General features: G+C 50.6%; 1 protein-coding gene across 18 annotated transcripts in view; it reads left to right on the forward strand.

Annotated features, from left to right (window-relative positions):
* The first annotated feature begins 2719 nt into the window (after positions 1–2719).
* Mtss1 (MTSS I-BAR domain containing 1) overlaps positions 2720–14235 on the forward strand; it is a 151087-nt gene continuing 139571 nt past the window's right edge. For 16 of the 18 annotated variants that reach the window (XM_016008938.3, XM_076555724.1, XM_016008943.3 and 13 more), the window contains exon 1: positions 2720–3394. In XM_016008938.3, the coding sequence (XP_015864424.1) occupies positions 3323–3394 (72 nt within the window). In that variant the 5' untranslated portion in view covers positions 2720–3322. The remainder of the gene's footprint in view (positions 3395–14235) is intronic. The other 2 variants (XM_016008937.2, XM_006990659.3) reach the window with 2 other exon arrangements.

Genomic DNA, 14235 nt, shown 5'->3' on the forward strand with positions numbered 1-14235 from the left:
AGAATAAAAAAGTCAGAAAAAGGGTGACAACAAAGGGTCGCACCTGAGAGACAGCTGTCAGCAAAGCGCTTACCCTGCAGGTAGGGAACCCTGAGTTAGATCCCCAGACAACACAATAAAAACGCTAAGTTTGGAATCCCAGCACTGGGGAGGGTGAGACAGGCAGATCTCTGGGGATCACTGGCCTGGCCCGACAGCCTAGCTTACTTGCTTGGAGAAATCGAGGCCTGTGAGAGCACATGACTTAAAAAAAAAAAGTATATAGCCTAAAGAATGATACCTGAGGTAGCCCTCTGCTGCCCATGTCCTTTTCCATTCTCCAAATTCACCTGTACACACACACACACACACACACACACACACACACACACACACACGCCACCACCACCAAAGAAGAAGTAAATACTCCATCTGTCCATTCAGTTCTTGAAGGAAGGAGTAAGTCAGCAAGATCCTCAAGTACAGCAGAGTACAGTGTAGTACTAATCTGATGCTGCCATGTCCCCTTTCCAAGGCCTCTCCAATCCAGGGCAGCTGGATTCCAATCTAAAACTGCCAAAGGCCAGGTGTGATACTGTGTATCTATAATCCCAGCGCTCCGGAGGTAGAGGCAAGTGAACTGCCAGGCTAGGGTGGCTTTAGACTGTAAAGTTCGGAGTGAAAGCCTGCCTCAAAAAACAAACACGAAACCGGGGGCTGGGTATGGAACTCTCAGTTGGTAGAGCACTTGCCTAACACCATGGTCGCAAATCCCGTGTTTCCCCTTCCCTTCCCCCGCAGCATTCCATAAAACTGAATAGTCGGCTGGAGGGGCATATCTGTCACCCTCTCTGGGAAAGCTTCCAAGGAGACCTTTTCAAAGAGCACCCTGACATGTTGGTCTCAAGAGAGGGCAGCTGAATTAGTACGGAACCTGCTTGAAGTCTAGGGGAAAAGGAAGCTACAAGAGCAGCGTGCTTTGGCAGACAGACACTGCTAAGTTTGGACCAAGGTGGGTGGGAGGCAGTTGAGGGGTATTGTTTGGGTCAAGGCAGGGACCTTTAATCACTGGGGTTTGGCGGAAAACCAGATCGGACCTCTTCCATCAGTAACACAAGGACCTACCTTAGGTGAGAGGTATTGTATAAAACGCAGACTACACTGGGTAGGCATGGGACTGCATGCCATTACTGCAGGCTGGCAATAGGTGCTCTGGAGCCAGATTGTACATGAGCCTTGGCCGGGCTTCTACTTTTATTGAGGATTTCCTGAGTGTTCACTTCTCATCTATCTGATACTACTCTAAATATTTTTATTTATTAGCCCTTCAGTGCTTAGAACAGCTAATCAGGCGAGTGGCATCATCAGTTCCAGTTATGGAGGAGGAAACCGAGGCCCCGAGGGCTTCGGTAACTTATTCAAGGCCACAGGGTTCATAGGTTGTAACACGGAGCTTGAACCAGGCGATCGGGCTCTCCAGTCATCTGGGTCATTATAATACCGGTAACATTAACATCAAAATAATGGTAATTCGGGAGAACAAACCACGTGTCAGGCACTAATACCGGCAAGGTGAGGATGAGACATTTGCAACTGAATGTCCTTGGGGACTGGATGCGGCAGGGTTGCCTAAGAGACCAGTGACTTACAGAAGGTCAGGCCTCTCCTTCTGATGTCAGGGAGATTAGGTTGGGCAGCTGAGTTGAGTTCCACTCTTGGCCTGAAGGAAAATGAAACATCAGCGTTTTTGGTTGCGATAGAATTCCCTACATCCTTCTAACCAGGCAGTGTTAAATTAGGACTTACTAAGCTGAGTCAACGGGCCCACAGCATTTGACTCAAGATTCTTTGGGTGAAGCTCGACACGGGCTCCATTTACTCTCGTTCTTCAAACGCTTAAGGGTCAAAGTTCAGTTCGGTGCTTTAAGTTTGCTTACAAGTTGCCCATGTGATCCCCTACCAGACACTGAAGACGTCAGAGTGAGTGTTCCTGAAAGTGGAGCTAGGGACACAATCACCAGGCCCCAGGTCCACCTTAATTTTTGGTGTCCTGTGTTAAACCTCTCGAGGGGGCTTTTTCTGCAGTTATGGCAACACAGCCTTGAAAACCATCAACATTCAAGCCACACGCCGCCAGCGATCTCTACAGACAGATGAGTAGGCGATAGGAACCCTGATGCGCTTTGCATTTACTCTGCCACAGCAGATCAATCCAGCATCCTGCAACTTTATCGAACTCCGCATCCCACTGCAGAAGGCTCTTCCCGAACTCTCCTTCATCTTGTAGCTGGCTCTACTGCAACCGTGACTCGGCGCTGCAGTCCTGACATCACCCAAGAGGCTTCTCCTCCTCCTAAGGCTGCAGCTGCAGCTACAGCTTTCCCGCCCCGCTGGGCGCTCACCAGGTGCTGGGCTTAGGACTTGAACGTGCCGACCTTGCAGGTCCCCCCGAGGGGCGGGGCCGGCTTCACGGCACGCTAGCGGCCATTGTGGGCGGATGGGCGCTGACTCGCCCTCCCCACGCTGAGACACCCCCCCCACCCCAACACGAGGTGCTCGGAGCGTCCGGGAGACGCACACCGGGGCTCGCCTACCCTCCCATCGGCTCCTCCCTGCAGCAGGCGCCCCACACCGCTCCTCGCCGGAGCACGCTCCCAGCCCCGCCCTCGGGCGGTGCACGCACGGGCCGCGAGCACGCGCCTCCCCCCGCCCCCGCGCTCCCGAGCTCGCCTCCCGGCTGCGAGCGCGCGTGCGCCCCTCGAACGTTCCCGGGAGCTCCGCCAGAGCGAGCGCGGAGGCCGGGCGCGCACGAGTGAAAAGGAGGCGGCGGCCGCGTCTGCGAGCAACAGATCCGGGCGCCGCGAGCTGACCTCGTCTGCTGCTAGCCCGTTTCGTTCTCTCTTTCCTTTCTTTTTGAATTTCAGGGAAAAATTTTTACATTTTTTTTTTTTGGGGGAAAAAAAAATCTTTCTTTCTTTCTTTTTTTTTAAATGGCGCTGGCCGCGGGTCAGCGGGCGGTTTTCTTTGCACCAAGATGGGCTTTGCTGTTTCCGTCGTGGGCACCCGTGGTGGCTTGATTGTCAGTCTTCTCTGGGCATTTTTGAGGCCAGGAGCCGAGCGCTGCACGTAGGCGACTCGCCCTCCGGAGCGGCTGGGCGTTACGGGTTGGGACTTGGGGGGCAGAGCGCCGTGGATCGCGAGCACCGCGTGCTCTCTGCAAAACCGGCGGCGAGCCGGAGGCGGGTCGCTCCCAGGGTGAAACCGTTCCCGGGCTGAGCGAGCCCGGCCCCGTGCGCTGTGCAGCGGCCCCGAGAGCCTGTCCTGTCCCCGCCGCGCCGGGAAAATGGAGGCTGTGATCGAGAAGGAATGCAGCGCGCTTGGCGGCCTCTTCCAGACCATCATCAGCGACATGAAGGTAGGACGCCGGGGGCGCGGCTGCTCTGACCTCGCCGCGGGGCTTCCTCTCTCCCGCAACCCGCCTAGCCTACGCCTGCACCGTGGCCGCCGGCCACCTGCGGGAGCTCCGGAGACCCGGGTGTCACCTGCTCGCCCGCCGCGCTGCTCCGGCTGTGCTGGGTCACTGGGCGGGCGACTTTCCGGGGGGCTAGGGAGAGGGGGTGCAGTCTGATGCCCCTTGCCAACCCCTGGGTTCATTATCCCAGGGGGCGACACCATCTTGTTCCTTTGGGGGCTTAGGGCCCTAGTTCTAAGTTTCCCATTGTCTGTCCCTGGACTTGAGTGTCTGCGACCCATGGAAGCTGGACGCCCGGGCGGACACCTGACTCCCTGGGTTTGGGGTGGTGTGCTTGGCGCGGTGGTGGGTCAGGAGTGGGGGCCCTGCCTGCCTGGATGCAGAAAGGAATCTCCCGGCGTGGGAGATCGGGTGGCAGGCTTGTTAGAAGCTTGGCTTTCAGGTCTACCTGGAGTAGGGGAATCTGAACAAATTAGTTATTAATTCGTCTGTTCTGGAGCTGCTGAGGGTGTGCCGTGCCTTCCCCTCACCCTCCCCCGGGCCAGGGTACAGAAGTTCCCAGAGTAGTCAATGAGGGACCCCGAAGCTGAGAGGCTCACAGCGGGAACGCAAGGTTGAGGTTTCCCAAACAACTATACCCGGCTCCCTCAAACACACACCCACACCCCACTCTTCTCTCGAAAGGATTGTGTGTGTGTGTGTGTGCGTGTGCGCGCGCGCGCGTGTGTGTGTGTTGGGGGCGGGGAACAACACCCTTTGCTTTTTCCTGCAAAGGGTGGGACTGGAGATAACCTGATCCTCGAATGTGGGTTTTCTGGGGCACCGAGGTACACCGGGACTTATGTTACTCACACTAATAAAATAGAACCTGTTTCAGGAGCTGGCTGGAGGTGGGAATTGGGGGCGGTAGGGGGGATTTTTTTTTTCCAAGTGTATTTAGGGAGCTTCTCTTTGGCTCGAGGCCAGCCCTAGTCTGCCTCAACAGATCCGGGGAGGTGGTGTTTAATTAAAAGCTCGGCTTCCAAAAGAGTGGGCAGGTTTGGAAAGCTGTGCTGGCGAGTGGGTGTGGACAGCCCCTCTTCAGCCGCTGCCTGGCGCCTGGGGAAGCTTTTGTCTGATGAAGTGTAAGGTTTGGAGAGGCCTTGGGCCTCCGACATGGACTTTGGGTAGGAATGCTCAGCTGTCACGCCTGCCACCTCCTTTTAGAACCAACTGCCACCTCACCCAGGGTGAACTTTGCCAAGGTGCCTCCTCCTGGTGCTCATGTCTGTTTTGCAGTCCTACCAAGCTCTTGCCTTTTGTCAGAAATCCGTGTAGCCTAATCTGTAGCCAGAGCCTGCTCGCCCAGGAATGCCTCTAATCCAGTCGCTTGGAATTAGATGGATTAGTCTCTTCAAAGACAGTCCTTTCATTCCTTTGCCCTCAATCCGCATTGAATTATCGAAGTGTTCTTTTGAACAAAGATTGATGCCCCTCCTTGGACTCTGGTATTTATTGTTAACTTAAATTTCACCCACCTTATTACAGTCAAAACAAGCTTTGGTTTGAGGCCCACACTGTATGTTGTGATGTGCAGAGGAGGTATTTGAGATGGGTCAGTAAAGCCGCTTGTGGTTTTTTTTTGGGAGGAGATAATGATGTTTCCAGTCCCTGAATAGAAACAAGGAATCCAGGGATCTAAACTGATTACTGACTTCAGTCCCTGAGTAATCACACCTGGAGTTTTCTCTTTTTCTTTTTTTTAAATCTAGAACCAGGGCTCAGTTCTTTCCAGTAGGTGGTTTGAACCTAAAACCCTTCAGAAGGTAATCCTTCCCCAAGATGACTGCGCCACATTCCACCTGCCAGCTGGCTGCCTGGGGTGGGTTCTGCCTAGACATTTGTAGGTGCTTAAGGTGGCTTCAGTTGGAAAAATCTCTTATGCACTGCTTCCTCGGTGTTGACTCTAGCTTCTGTCTCTTTGTGTTTGATGTGTTCACTATCCTGTGGGTAAACATTTCGTCCCCCCACAATACTTTCAAAATCAAGGTCCAGTGGAAGATTACACTGTGCTTTGGGTTCTGAAGAATTTTAGACTCTTTGAGGGAGTAGAGGGATCAGGGATCGCATGCAGGTTGTCTGATTTCTTTCTGAGATTGTTTATGCGACAGGGAACCACTAAATATTTTTCACCGAGTTTTCTTTGGAAGACTTCTCTTTGGCTTGGGCCGCAGTGACGCTTCAAAAGTGACAAGATTAAATTGGGCTCAATAGGATAAGCAGCATAAGATATGTGGCCTTGTCAGCAAGAAAGCCAGCTTTTAATGTCAGCTGGCATTCTGATGACCTTGTCCTTCTCTTCTCCTCTTTAAACTCATGACCAGCTTATTGTAATTTCGGTCCCCTGTTTGTTTGGAGAAGCCATTTGGAGTGTCATCTTCATACCATTTTTTAGTTGTTTTTTTCACGTGATGTTGAACTGGGGTGAGAAAAAGGCGAAGAACATGGGGTTTTTTTTGAGGAGCATTTGAGACTTCATAATGCGCAGCCACACAGGAAGGGAGTCAGTTTCCTCTTTGGAGAAAATAAAAAGATAACAGAAAGTGGAATAATTTCCATGCCTGGCGCCACCCAGAACCTCAAGACACGGAAAAGCCCGGGCGAATTCTTTGCTCTCTGCAAAGATTCTCTGTTGGACCGAGTCCTGGGCTATCAGGGCACAGTGTTTATCCTCTTCAGGGGTAGGGTGGAGAAGGCGGCCTCACTTTGCTCCCATTGGGATGGGGCTCCAAGGGAAGCTGGCCGCAGCTGCTAGAAAACTTATGGCTCCCTTGATGAGAGGAAATCTCTGTTTTCCCCTTCCTTCCACCCTGCTGTGGTGGTGGTCACTAATGAATGGCCCTGTGCAAAATCACTTACCGGCGGTCTCCCCTCGGATCCACGTAAATCACCCTTAGAGCTAGCTGCCTGGTGTGAGTTAGACCCAGAAGGAAAGGGAACTCAGCTTTTCGTGTAGCTTCTGAGGAGGGGCTGTGGTTGGTCTTTCTGGGGGACAGTGGTCTGCAGGTGACGGTTACTGTCCAAGAGGTCCTAGGATCCTTTTCATTTCTATCCAAGTTCTGGGCAGAATTGGCTCTTAGTAAGGTAAACAGATTAGTGTTGTTTGTTTTGAATCATTAAACCAGAGTTTGACCATGTTTCCCGTAGTTGCTAAGTCCTAGAGGCTTTGCTAGCCAAAATTGAGAGTATCTCTCCCCAGGGATAGCGGTCTTTTAATAATTAACTTTTTTTTTTTTTTTTTTAAAGTTGGATGCTGGAATCAAATATTTCTTTGTCCTTGTTGCTCAAGCACCAGGATGCTAGGAGCCGAGTTGACCCTGCTGCAGGGAGAACTTTGCCCTGGGTTCAGGTTTATGTAATATGGCTAGGCTAAAAAATACCCAACTGCACCTGAATGCCGCCCTTCCATGTGTTGTCTTAGACAGGGGTGTCCTGTTACAGGCACCTGTGCGGAGCAGAATAGAGGCCTTGTTCAGTTCCTCCCGACTGCCCCCGCCCACCTCAGCCTGCCACCAGTATCCTCTGTCTGAGGGTCTATCTAAAATTAGAGCGGCTAAAGGGACATCTTGAATTCCGTGGAAATCTGTCCGTGGTTCAGAGGCACACGGGGACATTTCCCTTCACTTACCATGAGGTGCCAGTGTGGTTATCGGGTCTAAGGCTGCGTTGTGACTTTAGGACTACCCTTTTAGCTGCCGTGGGTTCATGTAGTAAGAGGGGTTCACTCCCTAGGTCTTTACTGAGGCCTCCTAGGTAGAAGGCCTGCTCTTAGGTCCTGCCCTTGCTCTTTATGCGGATACAATATGGCCGCAAGTGAGGAAGGATGGGCTGCCCTTCGGTCAGGGGAAGGGCTTCAGTCTTTTTGGGCTTCTCTTTCAGAATGCTTCCGAATAAAAAGATTGTCTGTACTAAGATAACGAGGAAAAAAAAAACCCATCAAGGCTAACTGGGTCCTGGGAGGGAAGTGGGGCACTCTGGGTAGAGGCTGACAGACACAAGGTGAGATGAGCAGAGTCACAGATGGACCCCATGTTGGCTTTTCTCTTGGCAAATGGTTGTGTTTGGCCAGGGTTTTACAGCTTCTTCATCTCGGGCCTGTGGGAGAAGAAGGCAGAGTAAAGATGTCATAAAATTGGCAGAGGGAGCCTGCCCAGAGTGGGTGCCTCATTCAGAGCTTTAGGGTTTCTTCTAAGGGGAACAACAGTCTTGTGGGAGTTTGGGGGTGTGGATCTTGTGTTCCTTTGGAAACACGTCATTTTGGGGCTTACCTTAGCGTTTCCTTACATATTCTATTAGATAAAATCATTTAGAACTTGTTGCTTGATTTCCTGAAACCTTTCTGCTTGGAATTCCATAATTCGTAAGGGCCCCAATGGAGGAGGAGGCTGTTTCCAGGTTATAGCTTTCATGGGAGGAAGGCTGAGTTGAGCTCTGGGATCAGCATCACCCTTCCAGAGTCACGTACGTGTAGTCTCTTCTGTGGTATTTTATTATCGGCTGTGTTGGACTACCAAACTCTGCTACAGTGTCAACAGTACCATGTCAGCAAATCAAATCCAGCCTCTCCAGCTGCGTTTGGGCCCCACATAAACAGGGACACTTTGACAAAGTATAGGCCTGGTGTGCCTTCCACAGGCCCGGTCTTCACAGCTGCTGGCTGCCTTTGCTCTTTGACCTCTTCTGTCTTATCTTGGGCTGTAAGGAAAAAAAAAAAAAGATAATACCCATCAGTTTGGCTAGCTCATTTGAGGTTTCTGAAATGCTTGGAGGGTGGGAAGGTTGAAACTATTGATCCATTAGATGCTTTATCGTCTGTATCCAAGCTGTTTCCATCTTTGCAAGGATGGGTGAGAGCTGGCAGGGTTCCTTCTGTGATGAGACCATTTAGAGGTTCCCATTGGGAAATGGAAAAATGAGATCATTTTGATGAGTTCCCCATTACTTCTTGAAATCGCCTTCAGGACACTTTCCCACCAAACCCACACCTCTGCGAAAATGAAGAAACGCCTTTCCCCAGCCTTAAACGGAAGCCACAGGACAGGTTTTTGGATTTGGGCATTCAGAACCCCAGGAGGACATAGTTGGGGCCCTTCACTGGAACTGGCTGATGCCTTAAGCATTTTAATTCAGATTTGCAGATTGTATTGCTGATACGGCCTTATTAAATAGTAGACGGAGAGACAAACAGTAAATTAATTGGCGGAGCATTCAGGAAGCCTATTGTGTTGGATTGCTGAGGCTCTCTCTTACATTAGCAGCAGACTGCAGGTTTCATTTGAGTCTGTGCCACAAAAATACAACAAGCCCCACCGCCCCCAGCCAGCCCCAGGACGGAATCTATCCTGAAGCTACATACCCATCTCTAAGCCCCCTGGGAAGGCCTCAGGGTGGCTCATTCTTCTCTACCTCAGCCCAGTTGTGAGGTTTTTGATGCTGTGGCATGCCACCTGGCACATAGTAGGTGCTCATTATTCATTGCATGTGGTGCATAGTGGGCAGCGGGGGACTTGGAGAAGGACTTACTATGTGCCAGGCTTGTACTAAGTGCCAGGTGTGATGATTGTATGTTCACCCTTACACTCACGGTACACACTCTGCAGATGAGACAACCCAGGCTTGGAGAGATGCAGCGACTTGTCTGAGATGAGGTGGAATTGATATTCAGAGAGTGGAGCTAAGAGCTGAAGGTATGGGGAGGGGCATGGGTATATTTCTAGAAGCTGGCGCTTCATTTGCCTGAGCCCACAGGAGGGTCACAGACAGAAGTAGGACCTTCTCTGACCTGGAGGAGTGGACTTGAACCGAGATACTCAGGGGTGGATGTCTCTAATGTCACTGTTAACCCTGGGGAAAATGTTTAATTTATAGAATATGAAGAAATGGTGGCTGACCTCTTTTCCCCCACTCATCAGTCATACCGACAGACAGCTTCGCCAGGTCCTTTTCCTCGTGGTTCTGTGGGTGCATGTGGAAGGGAGAAGCCTTGGGGACCAGGCTCCTTTTGTCCTTTTCCAGGGATCTCTGCGCTGGGCTTGGGTCTGGAGTCAAGGTGTCTGAGGCTGGGCTGTACTCTCATAATCATATGGATTAGTCAGGTTCACCCGAAGTTCACATGACTCCTCGGAGCGAACTCCTTACCTCAAACTCATTTTGTGTCCAGCCCTGGAACACGCCTGTAAAAAGAGCTTTCTGTGTTTAATTACGTCCTGGTAGCCCTCCAGTTGGGGCTGAGTTGGTAGAGGCCTTGGAAACATGTTCAGATGGGGTCCCCAGAAAAACCACCTTCCTGCTCTAATTCTTGGTATATATGGCCTTGGTCAGAGTCCTTAAGGGGCTTTTCTTTTCCTGTCTTGTTTAAGTGGGGGAAAAAAAAAGATCAGTCGAGTGCCTTTTGAGCTGTGTGTATTTTTATTTGATTTCTTTGCCTCCAAGAACGGACAGGAGTGGAAATACTGGCTTGCTCAGTGCTGAGAGCTCCGTGCTAAGAGTGCCGGAGGTGGGCAGCAGATACCGACTCTGACTCTCTTCCTGCCAACTCACCACATGACTGAGCTCTGCAGGGCCGGATAGTGGGTCTGACCCGGGTAGGAGGTCTGGGCATGTGTGCCCTTTGGGTGATGGCCATGGTTACAGTCAAGACCCACTGAGGACCCTGGGAGATTGAATGCCTGGGCCCTGCTCCCAGCATCTCTGAGTTAGTGTTTGGGTAGCACCTTAGTTGATAGGATTTTGAAAGCACCGGGTCACCAGGATTGAGGGTCACCAGGATTGAGGGTCACCAGGATTGAGGGTCACCAGGATTGAGGGTCACCAGGATTGAGCGACACTGAGCTGTTGGGCTTCCCCTCACAGAGGTACAGCTCCGCCATAGCGCATTCGTGATCTCACCGAAGCATGAGAAGAGCCCATTTAGATGCTTGTATTAGGATGCGAATGATCTTGATGTCACCTAATTTAGTTCTCCAGATAGTCAAAATGGCAAGTTTTGCTATCAAAGTTTTCATCACTATTAAAAATTACAATAAAAATACAGAGAAATGCTAAATAATTCCATATCTAGAATTCTTGGCAGATTTTTACTGATCTGTAATATGCTCTTCTACAGTATGAAAATTGTTAGATATATTAGCTACTGGCCACACATTGCTAGTATGGCCAAGGAACTGAGTTTTTAATTTTACGTACTTTTAACCAAGCAAAGTGGTCCAACACTGTAACCCTGGTGTTTGGGAGATGGAGGAGGAGGAGGAGGGCCAGAAGTTCAGGATCATTCTCGACTACTTTGTGGTCTGCCTGAGTAGTATGAGACTCTGTCTCACAAAATGAAAACAAACCCCACAAATAAAAGTAACAGGAACGAATGGATTCTTTTAGTTGTTTGAGTTTAAATAGCCATGGGTGACTAGTGGCTCCGGTACTGACCAGCAGTGATCTCACAGACACTAAGCCTCCTGCTCACCTCCTGTCCCCTGCTGGTCAGGGTATATTTAAATAATCCTTGTAGACACTCTGTGGTCCTGCTGACCTGGAACACAGGGAGCGAGAGGAAACCCTGCAGCCAGTTTCTCAGTCTCTAGGAGTCTCAGTTTTCTTTTCTGTAAAGTGGGTATGATAATATGCCTGCCTTGTAGGTTCCTCATGAATGTTCTGAAATGGGGTGTTTCTTGTGGAAGGCTCCCCTCTTGCCTGGTGCACATGTGCCCAGGTGTTAGGTGCTGTATGCTGGAGATTGGGAAGGGAATTAAGGTCAGGTGCTGTATGCTGGAGAATGGGAAGGGAATTAAGATCTAGGTAGTCCTTATCTCCCTGCTGCTTCAGGCAAACACCATCTCACCCTTTGGGGAGCCACAGTAGAGCCTGTGGCGGAGCTTCTGGAAATGAAGAGGGTCAGTGTTTTTGGTTTTTCATTCTGGCCAAATAAAGTAGCCCTGAGTTCTAATAGCCCTCTGCCCTAGCGGGGTCTGCTTCATTCCGTTTCTCCACTTGCAGACCCCAACTGTTCATAAGGGGAGGATGGGCTGGGAGAAGAAAAGTCCTCCGGAGACACTGAACAGGGGAGGGGAGGCAGGACTCGCGTTGCTGGGCTCTCTTTTGTGGCCCTCTTGGTTTTCTGAGTGAACACCACCTGTTTCTCATGGCCTCTGGCCCTGCCTGTCTCCAGTATTGAATACACATGGAGCTTCCGCCCCCTCCTGAGAGCTGGTCCTATTGGGCTTCCCTGCCTGTCTGCCCAAAGCTGCCTCTGGCCTCAGCTTGGTTGGCAGCTAGGCCCCCTACACTTGGCTCCAGCTGATTGGTGTGTGTCCAGGATGCCTCACTCCATGGCTCCTCCCTTTCCTGCCTCATCTCTGCCTGTTGAAATCATTCTCACATTTCCAGGTACCACGGGGAAGGGTCTTCTTCTCAGGCCACTCCTCCTAAGAGGGGTTCTGTGAGGGCATCCTTTATAGTCTACCAAATAGTTAACTAATTTCTATCCTCACAAGTGGGTTTTCTTTGAACTTTAAAGCCTGGTTCTGCCATCTCTTGGCCTCATTATTCTGGGCAAATCATTACTTTTCCTGAGCCTTGATTTCTTTCCCCCGCTACATAATGGGGTGAGGGGACAATAGTTACCTCAAGGATTAAACGAGGAGGTAGGTGTAAATGATTTGGTGTGAAATACCTGGCAAGTGAGTGTCCTTTGGTGTCCGTCTGAGCTACCTTAGGTTGTTTCTCACAGTCAAGTCCAAACTCTGAAACTTTATTGGGCATCAGTGTGATGACACTCCCAAAATTCCAGATTTCTGGTCATTTTAGACTTGAGACTTTCAGATTGGGGAAGTCTATGCAAATTTAAATGAAAACTCTGACATTTGGAAACAAGCCTGGTCTCAAGTATACACACACACACACACACACACACACACACACACACACACACAGTGCCATCCCAGAATTCCTTGCTGATAGTACCTGGTCTGAAGCATTTACACACACACACACACACACACACACACAGCGCCATCCCAGAATTCCTTGCTGATAGTACCTGGTCTCAAGCATTTATACACACACACACACACACACACACACACACACACCAGAATTTCTTGCCGGTAGTTCCATTCCTATTTCAGAAAAGGACAAGATCACTCTTGAGTTTGATGCTGCAATCCATATTTGCTTTTCCACTTTCAACATACAAATAATTTTCAAGAGCAGTATGTATATTCTACAATCTGCTGATGTGCTCGGGGCATGCCGGGCATGGCTGGCTGGGAGAGATGGACCTGTGAACAAGTCTGTTGCAGCCTTGTCCTGAAGTTCTTTACAAGACATCAGTCTTCACTGTAGTCCCACTCCCAGAAGTCGGGGGTGTTGAGGAGTGCCTCTGATTTCCACCTGGGGTGGGCAGACAGACTCACAGAATGCCTTTGGTCGGGACGACACCCAGCTGACGACTGAATTTCATCTTACTTGTGCAGTAAACGTTTCTGTGGCCAGAACTACCAGGCTCTAAGTGTTTGACACTCAGAAGCTGATTTAATTTCCCAGCAACCCAGTTGGGTAGACACTGCTTTCATTCCCATTTTACAGAGGAGGGAGCAGAGGCGCAGAGAGGTTTGGCCATTTGTGGAGCCCAAAGTTAGGCCCAGGCCGTGTGACATCAGCTCCACGACCATGCTCTAACGTTCCACCTGGGTTGTCCCTCAGAGTGTGGCATTTCAGAATTTTCTGTTCATGTTCTGTGGTGGGTGCATTTCATCCATCCCTTTGATGATTTCAGCTGTATCATCGGGATTCTGGATATATCACACACAGAATCTAGATTTGCCTCTGGGCTGCTTCAGGAGGCTTTGTGGGGTAGGGTGGTGGGGTGGTGGGGTGAGGAGATGGCTCATCAGGGGAGAATATTTGCTGTGCCAGCATGAGGCCCAGAGTTCAAATCCTGGCACTCACATAAAACACGGGGCGTGTCTGCACACTCCTGTAACCCCAGAACTATTGGAGGCAGAGAGAGGCGGACACCCCATATCCACCTCTGGCCTGCTTGTGTTCCTGGGCGTGTGTACCCACATGCATACATGCACAGAACCCTACCCACCCAAGAAACTTTGAGAGGTCTCAAGGGAGGGACAGGGCCCAATAATTGGCCTGAAATGGTCGAACAGTTGACCTGTCGGTGCCTCTACCTTATTAACAGAGAGGTATAGGTGGAGAGGGATGGAGTCCAGTCCACCTCAGGACACAAGCTGTATTTGAACCCGCTCCAGAAGACTGAGTACCAGCCCGGAGTGGGGAGACCCTTGCCGTTGGGGGCTGGCAATGTGGTGGATTGGTTTCCAGGGAGACCACGATTGCATTCTGGAGCCAGGCTCCTTGCAGCCGAGCATGCTGCCATTAAGGAAGTCTTTGAGTTGGGTTTAATGGTCGTTCTTTGTTTTGAAATGACTGTTTACTGAACCTTCAAAGCCAGTGCCACAGCAGGATGTGATATGGGGCCTGAATAATTGCATCAGACACCCCAGTAGGAAGCAGGTAGTAAGGAGCCTCGCCAGGAGTAGCCCATGGCCAAGCCCGGAGCCAGAGCCATTGCTGCCCAGGCCGGGACTGAGGTCGTTCTGCAACTAGAAGGAGACCTGCGGTCCCATGGAACCTGGTTCCTAGGGAACCTGGCCGTTTGATGTTGTGCTGGCCCTAATTAGGGATACCCTAATTAAGTCAGAGGAGGCAGAGTTTTTTTCCTTTAAAAAAAAAAAAAA

The sequence above is a fragment of the Peromyscus maniculatus genome, chromosome 20 (genome assembly GCF_049852395.1).
Source record: "Peromyscus maniculatus bairdii isolate BWxNUB_F1_BW_parent chromosome 20, HU_Pman_BW_mat_3.1, whole genome shotgun sequence".
NCBI classification, from domain to species: domain Eukaryota; kingdom Metazoa; phylum Chordata; class Mammalia; order Rodentia; family Cricetidae; genus Peromyscus; species Peromyscus maniculatus.